Genomic DNA, 24859 nt, shown 5'->3' on the forward strand with positions numbered 1-24859 from the left:
CTGGGCTATGTTATGTAGTAATAATGTCCAGCTTTGGCATAGAATGCAGTGCATCATACCAAATCATTATCTGGCCTCGGACAGTTAAAAGCCTAGAAAGTAGCGTAGCTGTCGGCCATTTCCACCCTCTCAGGGGAACCTACTGGTTTCTAGTAGTCAAATAATAATAGTGCATTCTAATTTAAAAAACCCTCATCACAAACTCTCTCTCTAATGCTGTAGCGTAATAAACATTTGGTATCTGTTTGGTGGAAGAACTTCCCTTTTCAGTCAACAAGATCCATCCTGCACAGTCACGTAACTATTGTTCAGGTATTATAAAGAAAGACATCCTGTCTGTTTTAAGCATCTTCATTTAAGACGCTATGTGCCCTTTTCATTGACTACAGTATGTGCCAAACATGATTACAATAATCAACAACAAAATATATATTTTTAACTTAATGGTCATGAACTAATTCTAATAATCCAGATTCAAAACCAAATCAAATTCCTCAGTTAAATGAGGAATTGTCACTTTAAATATAGATATTGATGAATAAATAAAAAGCACTGTCTTACAAGATTAAGGTCAACCAATAATAAAAAGTAACTTAATGTAACTCAACAATAGCAATTGTACACATGGATAATCTGTCATGATTCCCTATTCAAAATGGTTGTATTTTCAATGGCACAATGCATCCAAGTTCAGTCTAGCATTTAGGCTATGTGGACTGCACTAAAAGGGAGGTAAACTTCAAACAAAATGAGCACTAACAAGCCAAGGAATGAACCCCTTCACCCATAACCAGTTACCCTTCACCCATACCCAGTTACCCATACCCTTCACCCAGTTACCCATACCCAGTTACCCATACCCTTCACCCAGTTACCCATACCCTTCACCCAGTTACCCATACTCAGTTACCCATACCCTTCACCCATACCCAGTTACCCATACCCTTCACCCATACCCAGTTACCCATACCTGACCACAGAGAGACAGACAAAGCCAGAGAGAAGGGAGAAAGACAAACAAACATGGAAGAAACAATGAGAGGGAGAATATCCTCTCTAATACACAGTAACTCAAGTAGTTCCATAGGACTCTGTGACGGGTCTGGGAGTGCTTTGTGCATTACTTGTGCATTACTAGCATGTATGCATGCTACGCTGTGAGTGTGTGCGGTGTGTGTGTTTGTTCTAAAGTTTATATGCTATGTGCTGCATAGGTTGCAATAGAATGACATCTGAAAAATACTTCAGAAAGAATGAATGCATCATTGACGGATCCACTTTGATAAAAGCCATTGGATGAAATGATAATTGACACATGAGGATAAGTCAACAGCAAATCAACTATTGCTCAAGTGTAACTTCACTTGCATATCATGATTTTTTTTGTAGACATTTCTATGTGTATTTCTGATATCAAATCCTTAATCTTTTTTGTGTGTAATCTCCACAGACCCTCTGCTGTGTGCTGTGTGCGTGTGTGTGTGTGTGTGTGTGTGTGTGTGTGTGTGTGTGTGTGTTGACCATTGAGCCAATATCCAAATCCTTGTGTGTGTGTTCCCTAATATAAATAGCAATGCATGTATAATGGCAAGATGGACACAGATACAGTATGAACATTCTTGCTAGGTGCACATGTGTCAAAGCCTGCACCAATCCCTATTATGTAAAACACTTTATCTGGCCTTCCATGCACATCTTCACGAACACCTCCCATCTTACCTATTGAAACAGCCCCCCCCCCCAGAGGTCCTAAACCCTGTTCCCCGCTGGTCCTCCTCCAGGCAGGGTGGGGCTCAGTCTGAGGGACAGTGGTGGCTGTTGATCCAGAGCAGGTCGTCCAGCACACCCCAGTGCAGGTAGAGGATGGAGCCCACCACCAGCACGTGCATGATCTGGTGGCTGTTGCACCAGTAGTCAAAGAGGCCCGGGCGGAAGCGCTCTGGGATGCGCGAGATGTTGATGATCCCGCCCAGTACAGCCAGCGCGTCCATGGTGAGGAAGTGTTGCAGCGAGGTGGGGCTGCCGCCGCCCACGCCCACCCAGCGCAGCAGGAAGAAGGAGAAGCGGAACAGGGCCTGCCAGGCAAAGGAGCGCAGACGCCGCACACTACTCCGCGCCGTGATGGCCGAGTAGATAGCGTAGCTGGACAGCAGGATGTAGACGAGCAGAGCCACTGTGCGGGTGAATGGGTAGCACAGCAGGGTGCTGTAGACGATGGGCAGCGCTCCTGAGGCAAACACAACACACAAGGTCAGAGGCTGTTAGTCATTAAACTACACCACAACAAATATTCACATCCCAGAGAATCATGCACACAGGGTGGCTACTTTGAAGAATCTCAAATATTAAATATATTTTGATTTGTTTCACACTTTTTTGGTCACTACATGATTCCATATGTGTTATTTCATAGTTTTGATGTCTTCACTATTATTCTACAATGTAGAAAATAGTAAAAAGAAAAGCCCTGGAATGAGTAGGTGTGCCCTAACTTTTGACTGGTACTGTATATATAGATGACTTCCCTGTCAAAATAAATTTTTAATAATAATACTTTATTTGGCACTTAATAGGTACTTACTATAGTCATTTTTTATGAGATGGGGAAATGTTTTTATTTTTATTAGGTTATGCATGTGCTCTTTATGACAAAGTGTGAAATCAAACTTTTTACACATCTTGAAAGGCACCAAATTGCTGGAACGACCCACTAGTTATTGGATACGCAAGATGATTTGCCTATATGTAAATTAAAAATGGATTGCACAAAAAGAGTGCGCCAGAGAGTGTACACAGAAAACAAAAGGCCGGAAGAGAAAGAAAGGAGAGAAGGAGATAAAAAGGTAGAGAATGAAAGTGTCACGAAGTCGATGCCTCTCCTTGTTCGGGTGGTGCTCGGCGGTCGACGTCACCGGTCTTCTAGCCATCATTGATCCATTTTTCATTTTCCATTGGTTTTGTCTTGTCTTCCTACACACCTGGTTTCAATCCCATTCATTACCTGTTGTGTATTTAACCCTCTGTTTCCCATCATGTCTTTGTCAGAGATTGTTTTATGTTTAGTTCTGTGTTGTTTGTATTTGGTGCGTGACGGGTCCTCGTACCCAATTTGTTTCATTTTATATTTATGGTTTTGGAGTTATGTTTTGTTTTATTAAATGACTCCATTTTACCAAGTTTAATTCTCCTGCGCCTGACTTCTCTGCCACCTATACACACGAATTGTGACAGAAAGAAAGATTGAGAGAGTAGAGAGCTTTTAGTTGCTACCCAGAAGCCCCTCTGCTTACCCAGTGTGTTGATCATGCAGATGCCACACATGTCGAGGGTGAGAAGGGTGTGGTAGACAGGCTCTCCTCCCTCATGGTTCATGAAGAGGTGGTAGAGCACAGAGCCCAGCTGGGGGGACAGGCAGGCCAGGAAGTGGACCACACCCAGCCATGTCACACTGATCTGGGACCAGGGGAAGTTGAGCGGGATGAGGAACAGGAAGCAGAGCAGAGGGATGCCTGTCAGGAAGGGGTGAAGGGGATAAACAGGGTTCGGTCAATTAGGCCTAAATCTTGCTGACAACTAGCACCAGATTTACCAATACAAAACGCTTGCAGTTTGCACTACTGTACTGGATAGTTTATTTTCACCTGTTATTCTATTCCAATGAAATGACAAATGTCAAATGTGTTATGAATTTCCAATCACATTAGCAATATGGCATAGCGCTACTGCATACACCTTTTTTCACCTTCCACAAGCTCTTGTTTAGCTTCAGCAAAAATTACTGCTGCACTACAGGGCAATTCCACGATAACAGAATTACACAGAGACTGTATGGCAAGCAAAAAACAACTATGTACAATGACTACTTTGAACAACTTACACACCAGGGTTCTCCCCAGGATATTTTAACAAGGAGGTGCTGCAGAGTACAGCCAAGATTTATGAACACCTGTAACTGCAATTTCCTGCAATCTAGAGCAAACAATGGCCTTATGATAACAAAGTAAGTAATAAAAATAGATTTTTTAAATGGTTCGGTCCTACAGACAGTGGGGCCATGGGGCAGGCAAACAGGCATCCAGTTACTGTTTGATTGATCGCTAGGATGACATAAGCGACTTTGAGCGTGGTACGACTGTCCAGTATCTCAGAAATGGCCGGCCTTCTGGGATTTTCACGCATGACAGTGTCTAGGGTTTACTGAGAACGGTGCGACAAACAAAAAGCATTCAGTCAGCGTAGCCCTGTGGGCGAAAACAGCTTGTTGATGAGAGAGGTCAAAAGGAGAATGGCAAGAATCGTGCAAGCTAACAGGCAGCCAACAAACAGGCAAATAACGGAGCAGTACAACGGCATCTCGGAACGCACAACTCGTCGGTCCTTGTCACGGATGGGCTAATGAGCAGACGACCACACCGGGTTCCACTCCTATCAGCTAAAAACAAGAAGAGGAGGTTCCAATGGGAACGTGATCACCAACACTGGACAACTGAGGAATGGAAAAACTTTTCCTGGTCCGACTAATCACGGTTGCTGTTATGTCATGCTGATGACAGAGTCAGGATTTGGCCTAAGCTGCATGAGTCCATGGCTCCATCCTGCCTGCTGTCAACAGTACAGGCTGGTGGCGGTGGTGTAATGGTGTGGGGAATGTTTTCCTGGCACACGTTAAGTTCCTTGTTACCAATTGAGCCATGTTTGAACACCAACCACACCTTGTAGAATCCATGCCCTGAAGAATTCAGGATGTTCTGGAAGCAAGAGGGGGTCTGACCCGGTACTAGATGGGTGTACCTAATAAACTGTCCACTGAGTGTAAGTGCCTTCAGAAAGTATTCATACCCCTTCACTTATTCCACATATTGTTGTTACAGACAGAATTCTAATTTTATTAAATAGATGCATTTTCTCACCCATCTGCACACAATACCCTATAACGACAAAGTGAAAACCTATTTTTTCAAGATTTTTGCAAATTTATTGAAAATGAAATACAGAAATATCTAATTTACATAAGTATTCACACTCTTTTGCTTTGACACTCCAAATTGAGTTCAGGTTCATCCAATTTCCTTTGATCATCCTTGAGACGTCACTACAACTTGATTGGAGTCCACCTGTTGCCAATTCTATTTTTTGGACATGATTTAGAAAGAAACACACCTGTCTATATATGTCAGAGCTGAAACTATCCCATGAAGTCCAAGGAACTAGTACATGTCCAAGATTGTGATGAGGCATATATCTGGGGAAGGTATACAACAACTTCTAGAGTGTTCAAAGTTTCCAAGAGCACAGTGGTCTCCATTATTTGGAAATAAAAAAATATGGAACTACCCAGACTCTGCATAGAGTTGGCCTTCTGACCAAACGGAACAACCGGGCAAGAAGGACCTTGGTCAGGGAGGTGACCAAGAACCCAATGAACACTGACAGAACTACAGAGTTCCTTGGCTGAGATGGGAAAACCTGCCAGAAGGACAACAGTCTCTACAACACTTTAAGGGAAAGTGTCCAGACAGATGCCACTTCTGAGAAAAAGCCATGACAGCATGCCTGGAGTTTGCAAAAATGCATGTGAAAGACTGATAGCAAAAGGCAAAATATTCTGTGGTCTGATGAGACAAATTTTACTATTTGGCCTGAATGCAAAGCGCTATGTCTGGAGAAAAGGCACAGAACATCAACCGTCTAACACCATCCCTACTGTGCAGCATGGTGCTATGGACATGCTTTTCAGCTGCAGGGATTGGGAGACTGATAGAGGGAACAATGAATGGAGCCAAATACAGGCAAATCCTTGATGAGAACCTGCTTCAGAGTGCAAACGACCTTAGACTGGGGAGAAGATTTACGTTCCAACAGGACAATGACCTCAAACATACAGCCAAAGCAACGCTGGAATGCTTTAATCCTATTGAAAATCTGTGGAAAGACTAAGATTGCTGTTCACCACCACTCCCCATCTAACTTAACAGAACTTGAGAAAAAAAACAAATTCAGATGTGCAAAGCTGATACAGACATACCCAAGACGACTCAAAACTGTAATCACCGCCAAAGGTGCTTCTGCAAAGTATTGACTCATGGGTGTGAATACTTATTTAAATGAGATATTTCTGCATTTAATTTTCAAAACATTTGCAAAAATGTTTAAAACATGTTTTCACTTTGTCATTATGGGGTATTGTGTGTAGATGGATGAGATAAAACATGTTTTAATCAATTTTGAATTCAGGCTGTAACCAAAAAAAAGAGGTATAAGTCAAGGGGTATGAATACTTTCTGAAGGCACTGTTTTTTTTCTCTCTTAAGTTCTTTGGGAGATCCCTGCACAGTAAATACAATTAAAACATTTACTGGAAAAACAGTGCAGATGCAAAGATCACAGTTCTTTCCTGTGAAAAATCGCAGCGTAATTCCGTTACCATGGAATTACCCTTAAACTACAGAGATGTGTTGTAGGTTGCTTCACTTAGGCTATTGGGATGTGCTTGTTGAGCAAAATTCTTCCCGATCTTTCGCTCACTCTGCTTTTCCGAATGTAAAATAATTTGTCCTGGCCAGGTGATACAGCCAATCCAATCCAACACCAGAGGAGGCTGGTGGGAGTAGCTATAGGAGGACAGGCTCATTGTATTGGCTGGAATGGTATAAATGGAATAGAATCAAACATGTGATTTCCATGTTTGATACCGTTCCATTTATTCCATTCCAGCCATTACAATAAGCCCGTCCTCCTATAGCTCCTCCCACCAGCCTCCTGTCTAACATCTATTTTGAGTGTGATCTCTTCTGCACCCCTCCCTCCATACCCCGCTCAGCACTACTGAACAGTACAACTGGACAGGCTCTCTAAGGCTGCGTTTACACAGGCAACCCAATTCAATGGGGGTTTTCCATTAATTGGTCTTTTGACCAATCACATCAGATATTTTTCAGCGCTGATCTGATTGGCCAAAAAAACAATTAGTGTAAAAAATATAATTGGATTGCCTGTGTAAACACAGCCTAAGTGGTCCAAAGTATGATTGCTACTCTTTAGACAGGAGTTGGGTGTTTCTATCCAAAAGTATTCCAGCTGTTGAACCTATTGTGCAAATGTAGCATGTGGACTCCATTTGTGTGATCTTATTTGGTTTTCAGGTGCCATATATTACTAAAAATGGGACCTGTGTGACTTCACCAACTTGAAATATATAAATATATACCATTTAGCAGACGCTTTTACCCAATGAGACCCAATGAGTCATACATCCGTATTTATGTAGCCTATTTTCTGAATGCTATTATGCTGCAAGAATATTGCAATAACCTTTTTCTCTGAATGACAAACCTTTTCCTCTGAATGACAAACCTTTTCCTCTGAATGACAAACCTTTTCCTCTGAATGACAAACCTTTTCCTCTGAATGACAAACCTTTTTCACTGAATGACAAACCTTTTTCTCTGAACATCCTTTTTCTTTTAATTACTTTCTTTGAATGACAAATTGCATAGTAAGGGAGAGGCTAAGCTGCCTGCCAATCAATCAATCATTCCTGGTCATTCCTCTTCCTTTCAGGAATAAATCCCCCCCTGCCCTGGTGATCACTAATCCTGTCTGTTTTAATGACTGTTGACAGGGTGTGCTGTAAGTAAAATGGAAGGAGTTGGCTGACACTAAAACTCAACACTCCATTGGTACACAAGCATCCTTTATACCGTGGCAAGTTGACTTCACTTGAGGTCATCAAGAATCCTATGCTAGAGACCATGGTTTCATATGCAATCTTGGTCACTTCAATCTGAAAATGAAGAGGATTTTTAGAGACACACAAGCCTCCTATATATGATTCTCAATCAGGGACAACGATTGACAGCTGCCTCTGATTGAGAATCATATATAGGAGGCTTGTTTTGTGTTGGGATTTTGTGGGTGATTGTTTCCTGTCTCTGTGTTTGTGGTCTGCACCAGATAGGACTGTTTTCGGTTTTCACATTTATTGTTTTTGTTGTTTGTAGTGTTCACACATTCTTTATTAAATATGTTGAACACTAGACGCGCTGCATTTTGGTCCTCTCCTTCACCAATGGAAGAAAGCCGTTACAGAACCACACACCTAACCCGGACCAAGCAGCAGCAGCAGGAGAGGCTGCAGCAGCAGCAGCAGCAGCAGCAGCAGGAGAGGCTGCACTATTTGGAGGAATGGACATGGGAGGACGAATTAGACGGCAAAGGACCCTGGGCAGAGCCAGGGGAATATCGCCGCCCCAAAGAAGAGCTGGAGGCAGCGAAGGCGGAGAGGCGCTATTATGAGGCGCTAGCACGGCAGAGCGGCTGGAGGCCCGAGAGGCAGCCCCAAAAATTTCTTGGGTGGGGGCACACGGGGAGTGTGGCAGAGTCAGGAGTCAGACCTGAGCCAACTCCCCCTGCTTACCGTAAGGAGCCGGTCAGGGCGGAATTGGAGGTGAGCGACGCAGAGACAGTGAAGGAGTTAATGGGGAAATTGGAGGAGAGAGTTATGAGGGAGGTGCTGGTTTGGTGCATGAGGCACGACATCCGCCCGACTGAACGTGTCGGGGAGTTGATGTCACCGGGAACAGCTCTCCATACTCGTCCTGAGGTGCGTGCTAGCCGTCTGGTTAAGACTGTGCCAGCCTCACGCACCAGGCCTCCTGTGCGCCTCCCTAGCCCTGCACGTCCTCTGCCAGCTCGGCGCTACAGCTCTCCCAGCCGTGCTTCCAGTGGAGAGAGAGGGCGTCGTACCGGGCAGGCACCGTGTTATGCGGTGGAGCGCACGGTGTCCCCGGTGCGTGTGCTTAGCCCGGTGCGCAACATCTCAGCTCCCCACATCTGCCGGGCTAGGGTGAAGATTCAGCCAGGGCGGATGGTGCCAGCCCTGCTCAAGACCTCCAGTGCGCCTTCACGGTCCGGTCTGTCCAGTACCACCAGTGCCAACACCACGCACCAGGCTTCCTGTGCGTCTCCAGAGCCCTGTTCCTCCTCCACGCACTAGCCCTATGGTGCATGTCTCCAGCCCGGTACCACCAGTTCCGGCACCACGCACCAAGCCTCTTGTGCGTCTCCAGAGTCCTGTACGCACTGTTCCTTCTCCCCGCACTCGCCCTGAGGTGCGTGCCCTCAGCCCGGTACCACCAGTTCCGGTACCACGCACCAGGCCAATAGTGCGCCTCGAGATTCCAGTGTGCCCTGTTCCTGCTCCCCGCACTAGCCTTGAGGTGCGTGTCTCCAGTCCGGTACCACCAGTTCCGGCACCACGCACCAGGCCTACTGTGCGCCTCAGCAGGTCAGAGTCGGTCGTCTGCCCAGCGCCATCTGAGCCATCCGTCTGCCCAGCGCCGTCTGAGCCATCCGTCTGCCCAGCGCCGTCTGAGCCATCCGTCTGCCCAGCGCCGTCTGAGCCATCCGTCTGCCCAGCGCCGTCTGAGCCATCCGTCTGCCCAGCGCCATCTGAGCCATCCGTCTGCCCAGCGCCATCTGAGCCATCCATCTGCCCAGCGCCATCTGAGCCATCCGTCTGCCCAGCGCCATCTGAGCCGTCCGTCTGCCCAGCGCCTTCAGAGCCGTTCGTCAGTCAGGAGCTGCCAGAGCCGTTCGTCAGTCAGGAGCTGCCAGAGCCGCCAGCCAGTCAGGAGCTGACGGAGCCGCCAGCCAGTCAGGAGCTGACGGAGCCGCCAGCCAGTCAGGAGCTGCCGGAGCCGCCAGCCAGTCAGGAGCTGCCGGAGCCGCCAGCCAGTCAGGAGCTGCCGGAGCCGCCAGCCAGTCAGGAGCTGCCGGAGCCGCCAGCCAGTCAGGAGCTGCCGGAGCCGCCAGCCAGTCAGGAGCTGCCGGAGCCGCCAGCCAGTCAGGAGCTGCCGGAGCCGCCAGCCAGTCAGGAGCTGCCGGAGCCGCCAGCCAGTCAGGAGCCGCCCTCCAGTCATGAGCTGCCCTCCAGTCATGAGCTGCCCTCCAGTCATGAGCTGCCCTCCAGTCATGAGCTGCCTTCCAGTCATGAGCTGCCTTCCAGTCATGAGCTGCCTTCCAGTCATGAGCTGCCTTCCAGTCATGAGCTGCCTTCCAGTCATGAGCTGCCATTAGTCCGGAGCTGCCCTTCAGTCCAGAGCTGCCTCTCTGTCCGGAGCTGCCCTTCAGTCCAGAGCTGCCTCTCTGTCCTGAGCTACCTCTCTGTCCTGAGCTACCTCTCTGTCCTGAGCTACCTCTCTGTCCTGAGCTACCTCTCTGTCCTGAGCTACCTCTCTGTCCTGAGCTACCTCTCTGTCCTGAGCTACCTCTCTGTCCTGAGCTACCTCTCTGTCCTGAGTTATCTCCTCTATTTAGGAGGGACCTTTGGGAAGGTTCCTAGACCAGGGTCGGGGGCGAGGGTTGCCACTCAAAGGACGCTAAGGAGGGGGACAAAGACAATGGTGGAGTGGTGTCCTCGTCCTGCGCCGGAGCCGCCACCGCGGACAGATGCCCACCCAGACCCTACCCTTGAGTTTTAGGGGTGCGCCCGGAGTTCGCACCTTGAGGGGGGGGGGGGGGTTCTGTCACGTTCCTGACCTGTTTTCCCTTGTTTTTGTATTTGTTTAGTATGGTCAGGGCGTGAGTTGGGGTGGGCATTCTATGTTGTGTGTCTAGTTTGTCTGTTTCTGTGTTCAGCCTAATATGGTTCTCAATCAGAGGCAGCTGTCAATCGTTGTCCCTGATTGAGAATCATATATAGGTGGCTTGTTTTGTGTTGGGGATTGTGGGTGGTTGTTTCCTGTCTCTGTGTTTGTGTTCTGCACCAGATAGGACTGTCTCGGTTTTCACATTTGTTGTTTTGTATTGTTGTAAGTGTTCACAGTTCGTTAAATTAAACATGTTGAACACTAACTGCGCTGCATTTTGGTCCTCTCCTTCATCCCAGGAAGAAAGCCGTTACAGCATGGGCCTAAGGCACTGCATCGCGTGCAAGAGGCAGCACTACAATCCCTGGTTCAAATCCAGGCTGAATCACATCTGGCCGTGATTTGGAGTCCCATAGGGCGGTGCACAATTGGCTCAGTATTGTAAAAAATTGAATTTGCTCTTAACTGACTTGCCTAGTTAAATAAAGGTTCAATAAAAAATAAAGGTTACTCATTAAAAGAGTGTGGATCTCGGTTACATTTCACCCACCTTTGACCTCATACTCACGGCACCAATATAACTGACTGGGTTCGAACTCAGGCCTACTATAGAACAACACTTTCTGTGGCAAACAAAAGCATAAGAATCTGTTTACCACATTAATGAGAGCACAACAGCGGTGGTTTGGTGATCCATGCCTGTGATGAACAACCTTGCCTGAGACCGGAAGACATGATTAGGTTCTAACCCAGGTCTCCTGTGTGCCAGACAATGCAACTTTTCAGGTCTCAGAGTACTCATCATGAACCACCTGTTACACTTCACCCCCCCTTTGACCTCCTCCTCAAAGAGACCCATCCAAGTCACAGGACCAATGCCTAGGCTTTAGCTCAGCAGGTTAACAAAGTCTTCACCCAGTCAGTCACATTATAATGAGTACCCTTGCCGGAGACTTGAAACTAATATGTCTAACATGTCAAACTAACACGTCTTCAGATCTCAGGCAAGGTTCTCATCACATAAGCATGGTCACAGAAACCACATCCATGTTCCAAGTTTTAGCTTTCAGCAAAGGGGTCATAATAGCTTATAGCCCAAAGAGTTCAAATGCTAGAGCCAAATTCATTGGAAGAAGATAAATTCAACATGACACATTGGCTTTAGAAAACCTGTTTAACACAGAGCGCATGGTTCTCCCCAATGTAAGTGGGGTGCTGCGCCACCTTGTAGACTGGCTGCACCACTATGTAAAAAACATATTTTTTTGTTAGCATTTAATAGAGTATTTTTTGCTTTAGATTGGAGGAAATGGCACTTACACGTGTTAAAAATGTAAAAAATCTCTGAGTCCAAAGGGGGTCACTGCCCTGCTCTAGGCCTCCCCTCAGCCGTACTCTGCAGCACCACCTTGTTAAAATATCCTGGAGAGAACCCTGGAGCGTGTGATTCTATCTGTTATTTTCTACCATTCCTTGCTAGCAAAGTACCAGGATGATGTCTCTAGTTTTGAATCTGAATTTAAAGAACTGAATTTGAAAAGTGAATCTGAATGCATCTGAGAAGTTGAATATATGAAACTTTGCTAAACTTGAAATTATATTTTGTAAACTTAATACACAGACAATGAAAGCAATATATACCATATTTAAATTGAATATATACATATTGCATTTGAATATTTAATGCAATTGAAATTGAATTTTAAAATGGAATGCAATATTCATTCAATTCAGTTTCAAATCATGAAATACAAGTGCAATTCATGAATTCAATAACTTCAATAATAATATCTTAATACAAAAATATTGAATTCAAATCGTTTCTGTTGGCACTGAAATCGCTCCATAGCAAAGCCTTCACCCAGGCAAGATTTGCACTGCTCTGTTGCTAGCTAGCTAGCAAACCCACTCATTTATTTCTAGAGAAATTTAGCTAGCCAGCCAGCAAGTTATCTTCATCTCAAAATATTTAAACTCACCATGTGTGTATATGTTTCCCAGTTCGTTGTGCATGTAAAAAAGGCTTCTTATACAGTCTTGGACAGAAGATATTGGTCGGTATCCAGTCAGGACGTATTTGTTGAATTGAAGATGAGGAGGTGAATTCGCCCAGTCTAATAGTCTTGGTCCATTTAAAAATGCCATAGCAACCAAAATAGTTAAAACAACGCCGCCAAAAAAGTAAAATAATGACTGTACACCTATATACACATATAATAGAATTATTGCGAATAAAAATTTATTAGACACCATTGATAAAAATCTGGGGGGGTAGCTAGCTATAATGTGTTGCTAGCTACATAGCTAGCTAGCTCCCATAGCTACAGTACTGTAGCGAGCTAGCGACAGAAAATGTGTTCTTTCTTTTCAGCACCACTACCCGGTGACAGCGTTTTTATCCCGCTGTTTGCTTTTAAAAACCGATACTTGTGTCAACCACAGGGGTTGACAAGGACGAGGCCAACCACATACATGGTGTAAGCCCGTGGTATACATTACATATTACATTTAATTGCCGACATAACACCCAACATCTGTCGTAAGTTAGCTAACACAATATCATTCATGGTAGCTGCTAGCTAGTTACTCAATGTGTCGCTAGCTAGCGTACAACATTCCACGGCACATAGCATTAGCCATAGTTAGTTCATCTGTACTGGTTCACAAGTCCAGTGGCTTTAGCTTAGCTACTTCCATCCGTCACCTTGATACCACTGACTACAAAGGAATGGGTTTAGCGGTCAGATTTCCAATACAGGACTAACGTTAGCAGGTCATAACGTAAAAGCAGCTAAATGCTCGCGCACAATCATCTCTATTGTATTTACAAAAATATCCATATTCTGGTTACAGCTAAGGTTAGCTAGTTTGTCACCGACCAACAACTACAGATGTAGTGCGATGGAACGCGTTAGCGTGCTACTGCTGTGATTTGGACCGGGAGATTTCAAACAAATATAGATAAGGAAGTTGTCAATCCGACACCAAAAAATACAGATTTTCGTGTCCAAATCTTCTCTCGTATTGGTAACCCCATTTCCCATAAAGATTCCGTCCAAACTCTTGTTAAATGTGACTCGTTTGTTCACCGGCGTCGAGTCCCTTGCATCGGATGATTGATGCCCTGTACCGGACAGTGACGCTATAATCCAATGTGGGTATAGAGCGGTACTGAAGATAATTATTGCGGGGGACTGACACTGGGGTTTTATGAGAAAACAGCACAGGGGAGACAGAGATAAATACCTCACCAGTCACTGGCTGGTATTATTTTGGAATAATGTTTAATAATGGTTGCACCAATAATTAGGCTATCCTCTCTAGAATTTAGGAAACATGAAGAAGAAACAGTTACTTGTACATTCATCTTACATCTTCTCCTATGTATTTTTCTAATTACTTTCACGTAGTTAACAAATGTAGGCCTACAACAGCAAAGTTTATTTGAAAATACACAAAAATGCATATTGGATAAGAAGGTGAAAGGTTGACTGTAGTAACAGCCAGGGTGGCGGGAGCCATGTCAATCAACCAGCCCTCGCAGCTTGCGCACTATGTTCACCCCTCATTAGCCAATAGGAAAGCCTATAACATGAACACGCCATTACTAAACCAACTGGAGCGCAGAATTGTGTTCATGGGTGTGTTCATGTAATATATTATTATATGGGTGCGATTCTATCTGATATGATTCTGTAGTTGTGAGAGAGGGCAAAGCATAGAGAAAATATGTTGTCCCTATATTGTTGGAGGTATGCTTAATAATTCTAATTGACTGTATAGATTGTGATTCAATAAAAAAACAATTGTTTATCAAAAAGTAATAACTTAGTTACTAGGACCATATGAATGTTTCTCTAAATATGAATCTAAAATATTGTTTCCACACTCTCTTTCTCTCTCTCTCTCAATTCAATTCAAGGGTATTTATTGGCATGGGAAACATATGTTTACATTGCCAAAGTAAGTGAAATGGATAAACAAAAGTGAAATAAACAATAAAAAGTGAACAGTAAATATTACACTCACAAGATCCAAAAGGGTAAAGACATTTCAAATGTAACGATGTGCAAATAGCTAAAGTACAAAAGGGAAAATAAATAAATGTGGGTTGTATTTACAATAGTGTTTGTTCTTCACTGGATGCCCCTTTCTTGTGGCAACAGGTCACACATCTTGCTGCTGTGACACACTGTGGTATTTCACCCAATAGATATGGGAGTTTATCAAAATTGGATTTGTTTTAAACATTTTGTGGGTCTGTGTAATCTGAGGGAAATATGTGTCTCTAATATGGTCATACATTTGGGAGGAGGTTAGGAAGTGCAGCTTAGTTTCCATCTCATTTTGTGGGAAGTGTGCACATAGCCTGTCTTTTCTTGAGAGCCAGGTCTGCCTACGGCAACCTTTCTCAATAGGAAGGCTATGCTCACTGAGTCTGTACATAGTCAAAGCTTTCCTTAAATTTGGGTCCGTCACAGTGGTCAGTTATCCTGCCACTGTGTACTCTCTGTTTAGAGCCACATAGCATTCTAGTTTACTCTGTTTTTTTGTTAATTCTTTCCAATGTGTCAAGTAATTATCTTTTTGTTTTCTCATGATTTGGTTGGGTCTAATTGTGTTGCTGTCCTGGGGCTCTGTGGGGTCTCTTTGTGTTTGTGAACAGAGACCCAGAACCAGCTTGCTTAAGGGACAGTTTTCCAGGTTCATTTCTCTGTAGGTGATGGCTTTGTTATAGAAGGTTTGGGAATCGCTTCCTTTTAGATGGTTGTAGAATTTAACATCTCTTTCTGGATTTTGATAATTAGTGGGTATTGGCCTAAATCTACTCTGCATGCATTATTTGGTGTTTTACGTTGTACACGGAGGATGTTTTTGCACTCTCTCTCTTTCTTTTTCTCCCTCCCGCTCTTTCACTCCCTCTCTCTAGATGAGTATCATTTCATATCTAAACTTGAATAACATTATGAGTCTCCCAGTCGGCCAGTCTCAACATTTCAATAGTTGTCCTACGAGGTGACCCTATGGGTGTAACATGCCATAAATGTCAGTCTCTTTATATGAGAGACTTGATGCCATTGTATCTATTTTGATAGTTCTGATTGACACATCAAAATTAAGCTTGGAGCTAAGGCAGTGGAATCTCCCTCAAACATGGTTTAACTTCCTACTATATTTGGAAATGAGCAGCCTACATGGTAGGCTCAACTGAGAGTGGGCTGGTTAACATTATTCCTTCAAATTTTGTCTGATATGGGAACACTTTTTGAATTCAACTGAACAAAAATATAAATGCAACATGCAACAATTTCAAAGATTTTACTGAGTTACCGTTCATATAACGAAATCAGTTAATTGAAATAAATTGATTAGACCCTAATCTATGGATTTCACATAGGAATACAGCTATGCATCTGTTGGTCACAGGTATCTTTTTAAAAAAGGTAGGGGCGTGGATCAGAAAACAAGTCAGTATCTGGTGTGACCACCATTTGCCTCATGCAGGGCAACACATCTCCTTTGCATAAAGTTCATCAGGCTGTTGATTATGACCTGTGGAATGTTGTCCCACTCCTCTTCAATGGCTGTGCGAAGTTGCTGAATATTGCCGGGAGCTGGAACACGCTGTCATTCACGTCGATCTAGAACATTCCAAACATGCTCAATTGGTGACATGTCTGGTGAGTATACAGGCCATTGAAGAACAAGGACATTTTCACCTTCCAGGAATTGTGTGCACATCCTTGCGACATGGGGCCGTGCATTATCATGCTGAAACATGAGACGATGGCGGCGAATGAATGGCACGACAATGTGCCTCAGGATCTTGTCACAGTATCTCTGTGCATTCAAACTTCCATTGATAAAATGCAATTGTGTTCGTCGTCTGTAGCTTATGCCTGACCATACCATAACCCCAGCGCCACTATGGGGCACTCAGTTCACAACGTTGACATCAGAAACCGCTCGCCCTACATTGTAGAATAATAGTGAAGACACCAAAACTATGAAATAATACACATGGAATCATATAGTAACCAAAAAAGTGTAAAACAAATCAAAATTATTTTAGATTTTAGATTCTTCAAAGTAGCCACCCTTTGCCTTGATGACAGCTTTGCACACTTTTGGCATTCTCTCAACCAACTTCACCTGGAATGCTTTTCCAACAGTCTTGAAGGAGTTCCCACATATGCTGAGCACTTGTTGGCTGTTTTTCCTTCACTCTGCAGTCCAACTCATCCCAAACCATCTCAAGTGGGTTCAGGTTGGGTGATTGTGGAGGCCAGGTCATCTGATGCAGCACTCCATCACTCTCCTTCTTGGTCAAATAGCCCTTACACAGCCTGGAGGTGTGTTGGGTCATTGTCCTGTTGAAAAACAAATGATAGTCCCACTAAGCGCAAACCAGATGGGATGGCGTATCACTGCAGAATGCTGTGGTAGCCATACTGGTTAAGTGTGCCTTGAATTCAAAATAAATCACTGACAGTGTCACCAGCAAAGAACCCCCACCATTACACCTCCTCCTCCATGCTTCACGGTGGGAACCATACATTCACCTACTCTGCGTCTCACAAAGACACAGCAGTTGGAACCAAAAATCTCAAATTTGGACTCAGACTAAAGGACAGATTTCCACTGGTCTAATGTCCATTACCTGTGTTTCTTGGTCCAAGCAAGTCTCTTCTTATTATTGGTGTCCTTTAGCAGTGGTTTCTTTGCAGCAATTCAACCATGAAGGCCTGATTCAAGCAGTCTCATGTGAATTATTTGGGCTGCAATTCTGAGGCTGGTAACTCTAATTAACTTATCCTCTATAGCAGAGGTAACTCTGGGTCTTCCTTTCCTGTGTTGGTCCTCATAAGAGCCAGTTTCATCATAGAGCTCGATGGTTTTGCGACTGCCCTTCAAGAAACATTCAAAATTCTTGATGTTTTCCGGATTGACTGACCTTCATGTCTTAAAGTAATGATGGACTGTCGTTTCTCTTTGCTTATTAGAGCTGTTCTTGCCATACTATGGATTTGGTCTTTTACCAAATAAGGCTATCTTCTGTATACCACCCCTACCTTGTCACAACATAACTGATTGGCTCAAACGCCTTAAGAAGGAAAGAAATTCCACAAATTAACTTTTAACAAGGCACACCTGTTAAATAACTGAAATGCATTCCAGGTGACTACCTCATGAAGCTGGTTGAGAGAATACCAAGAGTGTGCAAAGCTGTCATCAAGGCAAAGGGTGGCTGGCTACTTTGAAGAATCTCAAATATAAAATATATTTTGATTAACATTTGTTTGGTTACTACATGATTCCATAAATGTTATTTCACAGTTTTGATGTCTTCACTATTATTCTACAATGTAGAACATAGTAAAAATAAAGACAAACCCTTCAAGGAGTTGGTGTGTCCAAACTTTTGACTGGTACTGTATACTTCAAGGGTGCTTTCTTTCTTTCTTTTTCAGACCTGAGCCTAGGCCCATGCCTCAGGACTACCTGGCCCGATGACTCCTTGCTGTCCCCAGTCCACCTGGTCGTGCTGCTGCTCCAGTTTCAACTGTTCTGCCTGCGGCTATGGAACCCTGACCTGTTCCCTGGACTTGCTACTTTGTCCCAGACCTGCTGTTTTCAACTCTCTAGACAGCAGGAGTGGTAGAGATACTCTGAATGATTGGCTATGAAAAGTGAACTGACATTTACTCCTGCGGTGCTGACCTGTTGCACTCTCTACAACCACTGTGATTATTATTATTTGACCCTGCTGGTCATCTATGAACATTTGAACATCTTGGCCATGTTCTGTTATAATCTCCACCCGGCACAGCCAGAAGGGACTGGCCACCCCTCATAGCCTGGTTCCTCTCTAGGTTTCTTTCTAGGTTCCGGCCTTTCTAGGGAGTTTTTTCTAGCCACCGTGCTTCTACACCTGCATTGCTTGCTGTTTGGGGTTTTAGGCTGGGTTTCTGTACAGCACTTTGTGACTGATGTAAGAAGGGCTTTATAAATATATTTGATTGATTGATTGATTGCTGTCATGTTTTCTGTCTTGTTGTGTGTTATGTGTTTGTTGTTATTAGTGTAATGGTGTAATGTCATATTGAACATTTTAAAAACTTTATTGACAAAATAAAAACCCTTCTTCCTTCAGTTATCTATGGCCAGTGTCACGTTCTGACCTTTATTTCCTTTGTTTTTGTCTTTATTTAGTATGGTCAGGGCGTGAGTTGGGGTGGGCAGTCTATGTTTGTTTATCTATGTTTTTCTATTTCTGTGTTTGGCCTAATATGGTTCTCAATCAGAGGCAGGTGTTAGTCATTGTCTCTGATTGGGAACCATATTTAGGTAGCCTGTTTTGTGTTGGGTTTTGTGGGTGGTTGTTTTCAGTCTTTGTGTGTCTGCATCAGATAGAACTGTTTCGGTTGTCACATTTGTTGTTTTTGTATTTGAGTGTTCACCTTTATTAAATTAAGATGAACAATTACCACGCTGCACCTTGGTCCTCTTCTTCTCCTCCAGACGACAACCATTACAACCAGCTCATATTGCTCTGCCTCTTTTACAGTAACAAACTGATAATATTTGGGTCATTTCAGAACATACATGTAGCTTGTTATATTGAATTAGCAGTTCTATAATTGAGAAGTTAAATTCCTTCTTATATCACATTACCCAGGGTTTCCTAGACCTAGTAGGCTATCATATCTTCTCAACAGTTTCATTTTATCAACCCACACCACCACTTCAGAGAAATGACAAAGTAAATGGTCTGTCAGATGAAGACATTTAACTGAAAGACCACTGTCGTATATTTTTCCACTGAGCAGCACACCAGACCACCACCCCAACCCCTCTTCCGCTCAATTCTCGCTCTCTGAAACCACAGAATGTTCTGTTCTGCGGCAGACACTCTTTTGCATCGTCTATACTAAGACCAACATCCCCCCAACCTTCCATTTGCTAGTCCCGTTTGAGTACGAACACACCTTTTCCAAGGAACTTAAAGGAACTTTAATACGGTACATTATTTAATACGGTACACATCCATCACATGGTGGACAGACCGGTCAAAGGTGAGTTTTAATGCTGTATATTTAGTTTTGCTTTGCACCATTTTTATAGAAAGGAAACATACACAAATAGTTATGTGAATATGGACATAAATATTATTTTTGAGTACACATATTCTAATAATTGGATTTGACTTTGATAGTAGGCTGCGGTAACACATTTACTACCACATTAGATAACAAAAGAAAGAGAAATTGAACAAAATATGCACCAAAAAAACTGTACAGTCAATAAGAGAGTGGCCTTTGAAATGGATAAATAACAAGTGGGATGAAATAGAACAAGATTGAGTTTATGCAAGTGTTATGCTTATACCATATTATGTATTTCATAGTTGAGGGTCATGATTAATTTCCATTGAGGATTCAATTCAGGGAATATGATGACATGGAAGTAGAATTCAAGAATAACTATTATGTAAATTGGGAATATTTATGTAGAAGTTCCATGTACACCAGCACCAAGTTTTCATACTTTTGTGTAAAATATGGTAAACATTGTTAGCTTATAATCTAGCCTATAGGTTACGTTTGAATGCTGATTTGCAATAAGTTATGTATGTTATATCTTGGTTATCAATAATTGTTTACTTCATTACAATAATTACCCTCTAATTCACAAATAACTTTTATTTTTTTCAGCATGAAACAGTGACTTGTAGCTGCCGTCCCAAACATCTTCTCACCTCATCCAGGATGTCCTTATTGATAGTGTGCCTCTGGGCAGGGCTTATGTTGTCCCTTCCTCGTCCCAGTTGCCAATCATGCACCATCGGCTCAGCCAATGAGTGCAAAGAGGCAGAATTTGCCCCTGGAACCAACCTAGCAGGGGAAGGCTTTGACATCACCAAAATGAAACGCAAAGGAGCCTTTGTCATTGACATGAACGTGTGGAAACGCAAAGACAAGACATGCACCCTCTGTAAGAATCCCTATCTGGAAGGGAAAAAACAGAGGCTTCCTTTGGCAGTGGTGGATTGGAGACCAAACCACCAGTGTAGTATGAAAGTGTCCAGTAAACTTCATCGCTCCAGTGAGTCTCTCGTCAGCTCCAGTGGCTCTTCTGTGGAGAATAACTGGCAGGTCAATCTAGAGTTAGAGAAGGGATCAAAAAGTGGGAAGATTATGCTCGCTGGAACCAACTCCAAATTGGCTGAGTACTCCATGGAGAAAACCAAGAGTGACAAGTTCAGTTTCACAAGCCACAGTGTGTCCTGCGGGTATTACAGGTAAACATCAGGTGGCCCACACAGCATGAGCTCATTTTACCCATGTGTCTCTGTGAAACCTCATCTCACAGTTTCCTTTGGGGATTGTAAATAAAAGTATATTTTTGCATGTTTATGTCTGGTATATTTCTGTGATCATTTCATTTTATGAGTGTTTGTCTGTATCCATACAATATTAACCCCCCTCTCTCTTTTCTCTCTCCACAAATAGCTATCGAGTATCTGGCCAGCCCAAGTTACACCGAGAATTCAAGACAGCAGTGAAGAATCTCCCCAAAATATATCAACAAGAAAACAAACAACGTTATTACAAGCTTATTGATAACTTTGGCACGCATTACATTACCAAGGTGAGGGAGAGAGATGGTCGACATCAATGTTGTTAATCATCAAGGCAATAGGCACACAAACTAAATATCAAAATTAGGAATGTTTGCCCCTAGATGTGCAGTTTACTGGCATCTCTCTGGGAACATTCATTACTTTCTACCTCTCATCCTGTGTGTAGGTGAGCCTGGGTGGAACGGTGCAGTCTGTGACCAGTATCATGCAGTGCCAGGCCAGCCTGCAGGGTCTCAGTGCAGAGGAGGTGAAGATGTGTCTGGATGTGGAGGCGTCTGCCAGTGTGGGTGACAGCAACAGCTTGAAGACTGAGTTCAAGCACTGTCAGGAGGATAAGTCTAAGACAGAGAGCAAGGCCAGCTTCTCCAGTGTCTTCAATGATAGGTGGGGAATTATAGTCTGCTGCTCTTTCCCATATAGATTCTCCCTCACACAATTTCTTTATTTCTCTTTATTCTTCATTTCTTTATCTCTCTCTCTCTCTTCACACTTCCCTAATCATTACATACTCTCCCTTGCTAAAATGTGTATTGCCCCTCACAAAAACCTTTTCCCCCTCTGACACCCTACAGGTTCACAGAGGTGAAAGGTGGCCACACCACAGAACCAGAGCTCCTCTTCTCTGCTGATAAAGATCCCGCCTCCTACAAGGAATGGCTGGACTCCCTACCACACTATCCGGACATCGTCTCCTATTCGCTGGAATCTCTCCATGAGTTGCTGCCCACCACCAACCCAACTCGGAAGCACCTGCGCAAGGCCATCAGCGACTACATCCTGGAGAAGGCCTTGTGGAAGAACTGTTCTGAACCCTGTCAAACTGGCATCAAAAGTGACCACAGAGACTCCTGCGTCTGCAGCTGCCACAACAACCCCGGGGTGAGCGCCGACTGCTGCCCCACCCGCAAAGGCCTGGCGCGGGTGGTCATCACTGTTCAGAGAGGGGCCAACCTGTGGGGAGACCACACCACTGCCACTGACGGCTACGTGAAGGTGGCTTTCGCAGGCCAGACAATCGGACGCACTACAGTTATCTACAACAACAACAACCCCAGCTGGGCAATGAGCTATGACCTGGGAACCGTGGATCTGTCAACCAGTAAGAAGCTGAGATTTGAGGTGTGGGACGAGGACGACAAGTGGAACGACGACCTGTTAGGAGAATGTGAGAAGGAGCTGACAGCCGGGGTGAAAGAGGATCTCTGCAACCTCCAGCATGGCCAACTGTTCTACAAGTGGGAGGCGGTGTGTGCCCCCAGTCTAGGTGGCTCCGCCTGTATGGACTATGTGCCCTCCCCTATGAATCCCCACCTGGAGAAGGTTTATGTGTCTCGCCACTCCCGTCTCATTCCAAAGGACATGCTGGTGAGTATGGGAGTGTTGATGGACGGACCCAATCTCCATGGCAACAAGAGCCTCAGTACAGGGAACAGAGAGTGTGGTCGATTTTAGAGGTATGCATGGTGATCCATGTCAAAACCCAGATCTTTTTCAGGTAGATTTCTTAAACCTAAAATAATAAAATAAATGTTTTGGTACAATGTGTTTTGTTTTCTATACTGTATCTTTGAACTCCCGAGTGGCACAGCGGTCTTAGGCACTGCATCTCTGGGCAAGAAGCGTCACTACAGTCCCTGGTTCAAATCCAGGCTGTATCACATCTGGCCATTATTGGGAGTCCCATAGGGCGGCGCACAATTGGCCAAGCATTGCCTGGGTTTGGCTGGGGTAGGCCGTCGGTGTAAATTAGAATTTGTTCTTAACTGACTTGCCTAGTTAAATAAAGGTTACATTTAAATAAAACAATTTGAGTATTAGTTGCTTGTTTTGTACTTGTTTGTGTTCATTTACAAGGTAGCTTGCATTCAATTTAAAATTGTTGAATGATTGGGTTACTTTATGCATAATAAAATGCTTATAGCACACACAGGGAGATCTCTTTTATGTCTCAAATGCAAAGTTCTCTGAAGATAACAATCAGGCAATATGTACATGTTGATTCAAGATGAGCACGTGAATAGCTGTCGTTTCTTTTTATGTCAGGTGTTGTATTGTTACGTTATGTTTTGTTGCATTTGGTTTCGTTTACTGTATGTGAGATACCAGTTGTTTGAAGGCACAGTTGCATTACTTGAGAGAGGAAGGGCTATGGTTTCCTGTGCACGGATGAAGTTTAGGGGACGCCATGCAAAAGACGAATGAAACGAACTGCGTGTTGAGATAACGACAAAACTATTTCCATTGTGGAACATGATAAAGGTCTTTGGGGATACATTGTCAGTAATCGCAATACAGTAACATAAGAAGTACTATGTCATGAACAAACACCACTAGCATACTGAGGTACTAAGGAATAGTTTTTCATACACATGACATCTTCTGTACTTAATATCCATCACAATGTCCCAGAGAATATCCCCCTTTATAATGATCTCAGAAGAATTCAGGTTTCAGGTTTTGAGAACAGGTCTTTGAATTTTATTTTATTTGGTGTTGATTTAAACTCATAGAGCTTCAGTCTTAAAACTCAACCCCCACATCACATGTACAGTACATTTACCATACTGTTGCCAAGGTTAAAAGATTAAAAGAATGCGGAGACTGACAGACATTATACGGTTGCTTTCTGACCTTTAGTGTGAAATGGATATGAACACAAACATACTGGCAACACAATCTCCAAAAACAGTAGAGGAAGAGAGGGGACAGACACACAACAATACAAAAGACAAGGACCATGAACAAAAAAACACACAAATAAGAACAAAAATGGAATTACTAAATGTAACAACAAACCAAACAACAAACATCACAATAAACACATGATGGAACGGAACAAATATTCACTTCAAGAAGGCCTCAGCTGATTGACTTAACCTGGACAGAGAATGAGAGAGATAAGAAATTATGTTGAGTGATGCAGCTGGTTAAAGAGAACAATAAAACAAGGTAGGCCAAGAAGCTCTGATCTAAATTACTAGTAAGGTGACTTCATGTGCTCAGTCACAGAGACAACCATAAATTAGTAACAAACACTCATCCCACCCACCTTTGTACCCTCCATTTCCAAAGAATCCATTCAGTCCACCACCACCATATTTGCTTTCCTTCCCTCCTGCTCCTGAAGGAGACACACAGTCAGAGGTTTAGGTTTTGTTAGTTCAGCAGACAACAAAACAACCAAACAACAAAACAAACAAAAATGCAACGGTGTTAATGGCCATCCCTGGTTAGATGTAGGAACCAGTGAAGGCTGGTGAGGGGAGGATGGTTTACAGTAATGGCTGGAATGGAGTCAATGAAATGGAATGCAACACATTTCATTCCATTCCATCCACTCCATTCCAGCCATTACTATGAGCCGTTCTCCCCTCACCAGCCTCCACTGATAGGAACTAATATGGTTATTCTGACAGAAGAGAGCAGGACATTCAGTCAGGGAATGTGACTTTATAACTTACCGTTACTGTAGGGGGCACTCTGACCTGCACCCAGCTGTCCTTGACCATAGCCTAAGCAGTGCCAAAATGAGAGTCGTAACAATAGTTACCACAAACAGGACACACAGACACAAGGGACATTTACAAGACACGCACAGAATACGCACAACTGACTAACACTGAAA

The 24859-nt window shown here is 43.7% G+C and overlaps 2 protein-coding genes across 2 annotated transcripts; one reads left to right on the plus strand and one right to left on the minus strand.

The window, feature by feature from the left end:
* Positions 1–1793: 1793 nt before the first annotated feature.
* Positions 1794–12734, minus strand: LOC120044660 (progestin and adipoQ receptor family member 4-like). Its single transcript, XM_038989334.1, has 3 exons — positions 12569–12734; positions 3291–3509; positions 1794–2227 (listed from the first exon to the last, which is right to left on the minus strand). Exons 1-3 carry the CDS (start codon positions 12732–12734, stop codon positions 1794–1796), a joined length of 819 nt encoding a protein of 272 aa, XP_038845262.1.
* A 6827-nt stretch (positions 12735–19561) lies between these two features.
* Positions 19562–22826, plus strand: LOC120044661 (perforin-1-like). The gene is made up of 5 exons (XM_038989335.1): positions 19562–19666; positions 20306–20892; positions 21104–21242; positions 21401–21618; positions 21807–22826. Exons 2-5 carry the CDS (start codon positions 20360–20362, stop codon positions 22684–22686), a joined length of 1770 nt encoding a protein of 589 aa, XP_038845263.1. The 5' UTR covers positions 19562–19666; positions 20306–20359; the 3' UTR covers positions 22687–22826.
* The last annotated feature ends 2033 nt before the right edge of the window (positions 22827–24859 follow it).

Source organism: Salvelinus namaycush, chromosome 3 (genome assembly GCF_016432855.1).
Source record: "Salvelinus namaycush isolate Seneca chromosome 3, SaNama_1.0, whole genome shotgun sequence".
Classification (NCBI taxonomy): Eukaryota; Metazoa; Chordata; class Actinopteri; order Salmoniformes; family Salmonidae; genus Salvelinus; species Salvelinus namaycush.

What these genes read in the sequence shown, in the direction of transcription:
- LOC120044660 (XM_038989334.1), bottom strand. Translation starts at nt 12,734, where the DNA reads ATGGCATTTTTAAATGGACCAAGACTATTAGACTGGGCGAATTCACCT. An exon ending in GGGAAACATATACACACATG is followed by an intron (nt 3,510 to 12,568) that starts GTGAGTTTAAAT and finishes CCTTCCTGACAG; the next exon opens with GCATCCCTCTGCTCTGCTTC. An exon ending in CTGCATGATCAACACACTGG is followed by an intron (nt 2,228 to 3,290) that starts GTAAGCAGAGGG and finishes TGTTTGCCTCAG; the next exon opens with GAGCGCTGCCCATCGTCTAC.
- LOC120044661 (XM_038989335.1), top strand. Translation starts at nt 20,360, where the DNA reads ATGTCCTTATTGATAGTGTGCCTCTGGGCAGGGCTTATGTTGTCCCTT. An exon ending in GTGTCCTGCGGGTATTACAG is followed by an intron (nt 20,893 to 21,103) that starts GTAAACATCAGG and finishes CTCCACAAATAG; the next exon opens with CTATCGAGTATCTGGCCAGC. An exon ending in GCACGCATTACATTACCAAG is followed by an intron (nt 21,243 to 21,400) that starts GTGAGGGAGAGA and finishes TCCTGTGTGTAG; the next exon opens with GTGAGCCTGGGTGGAACGGT.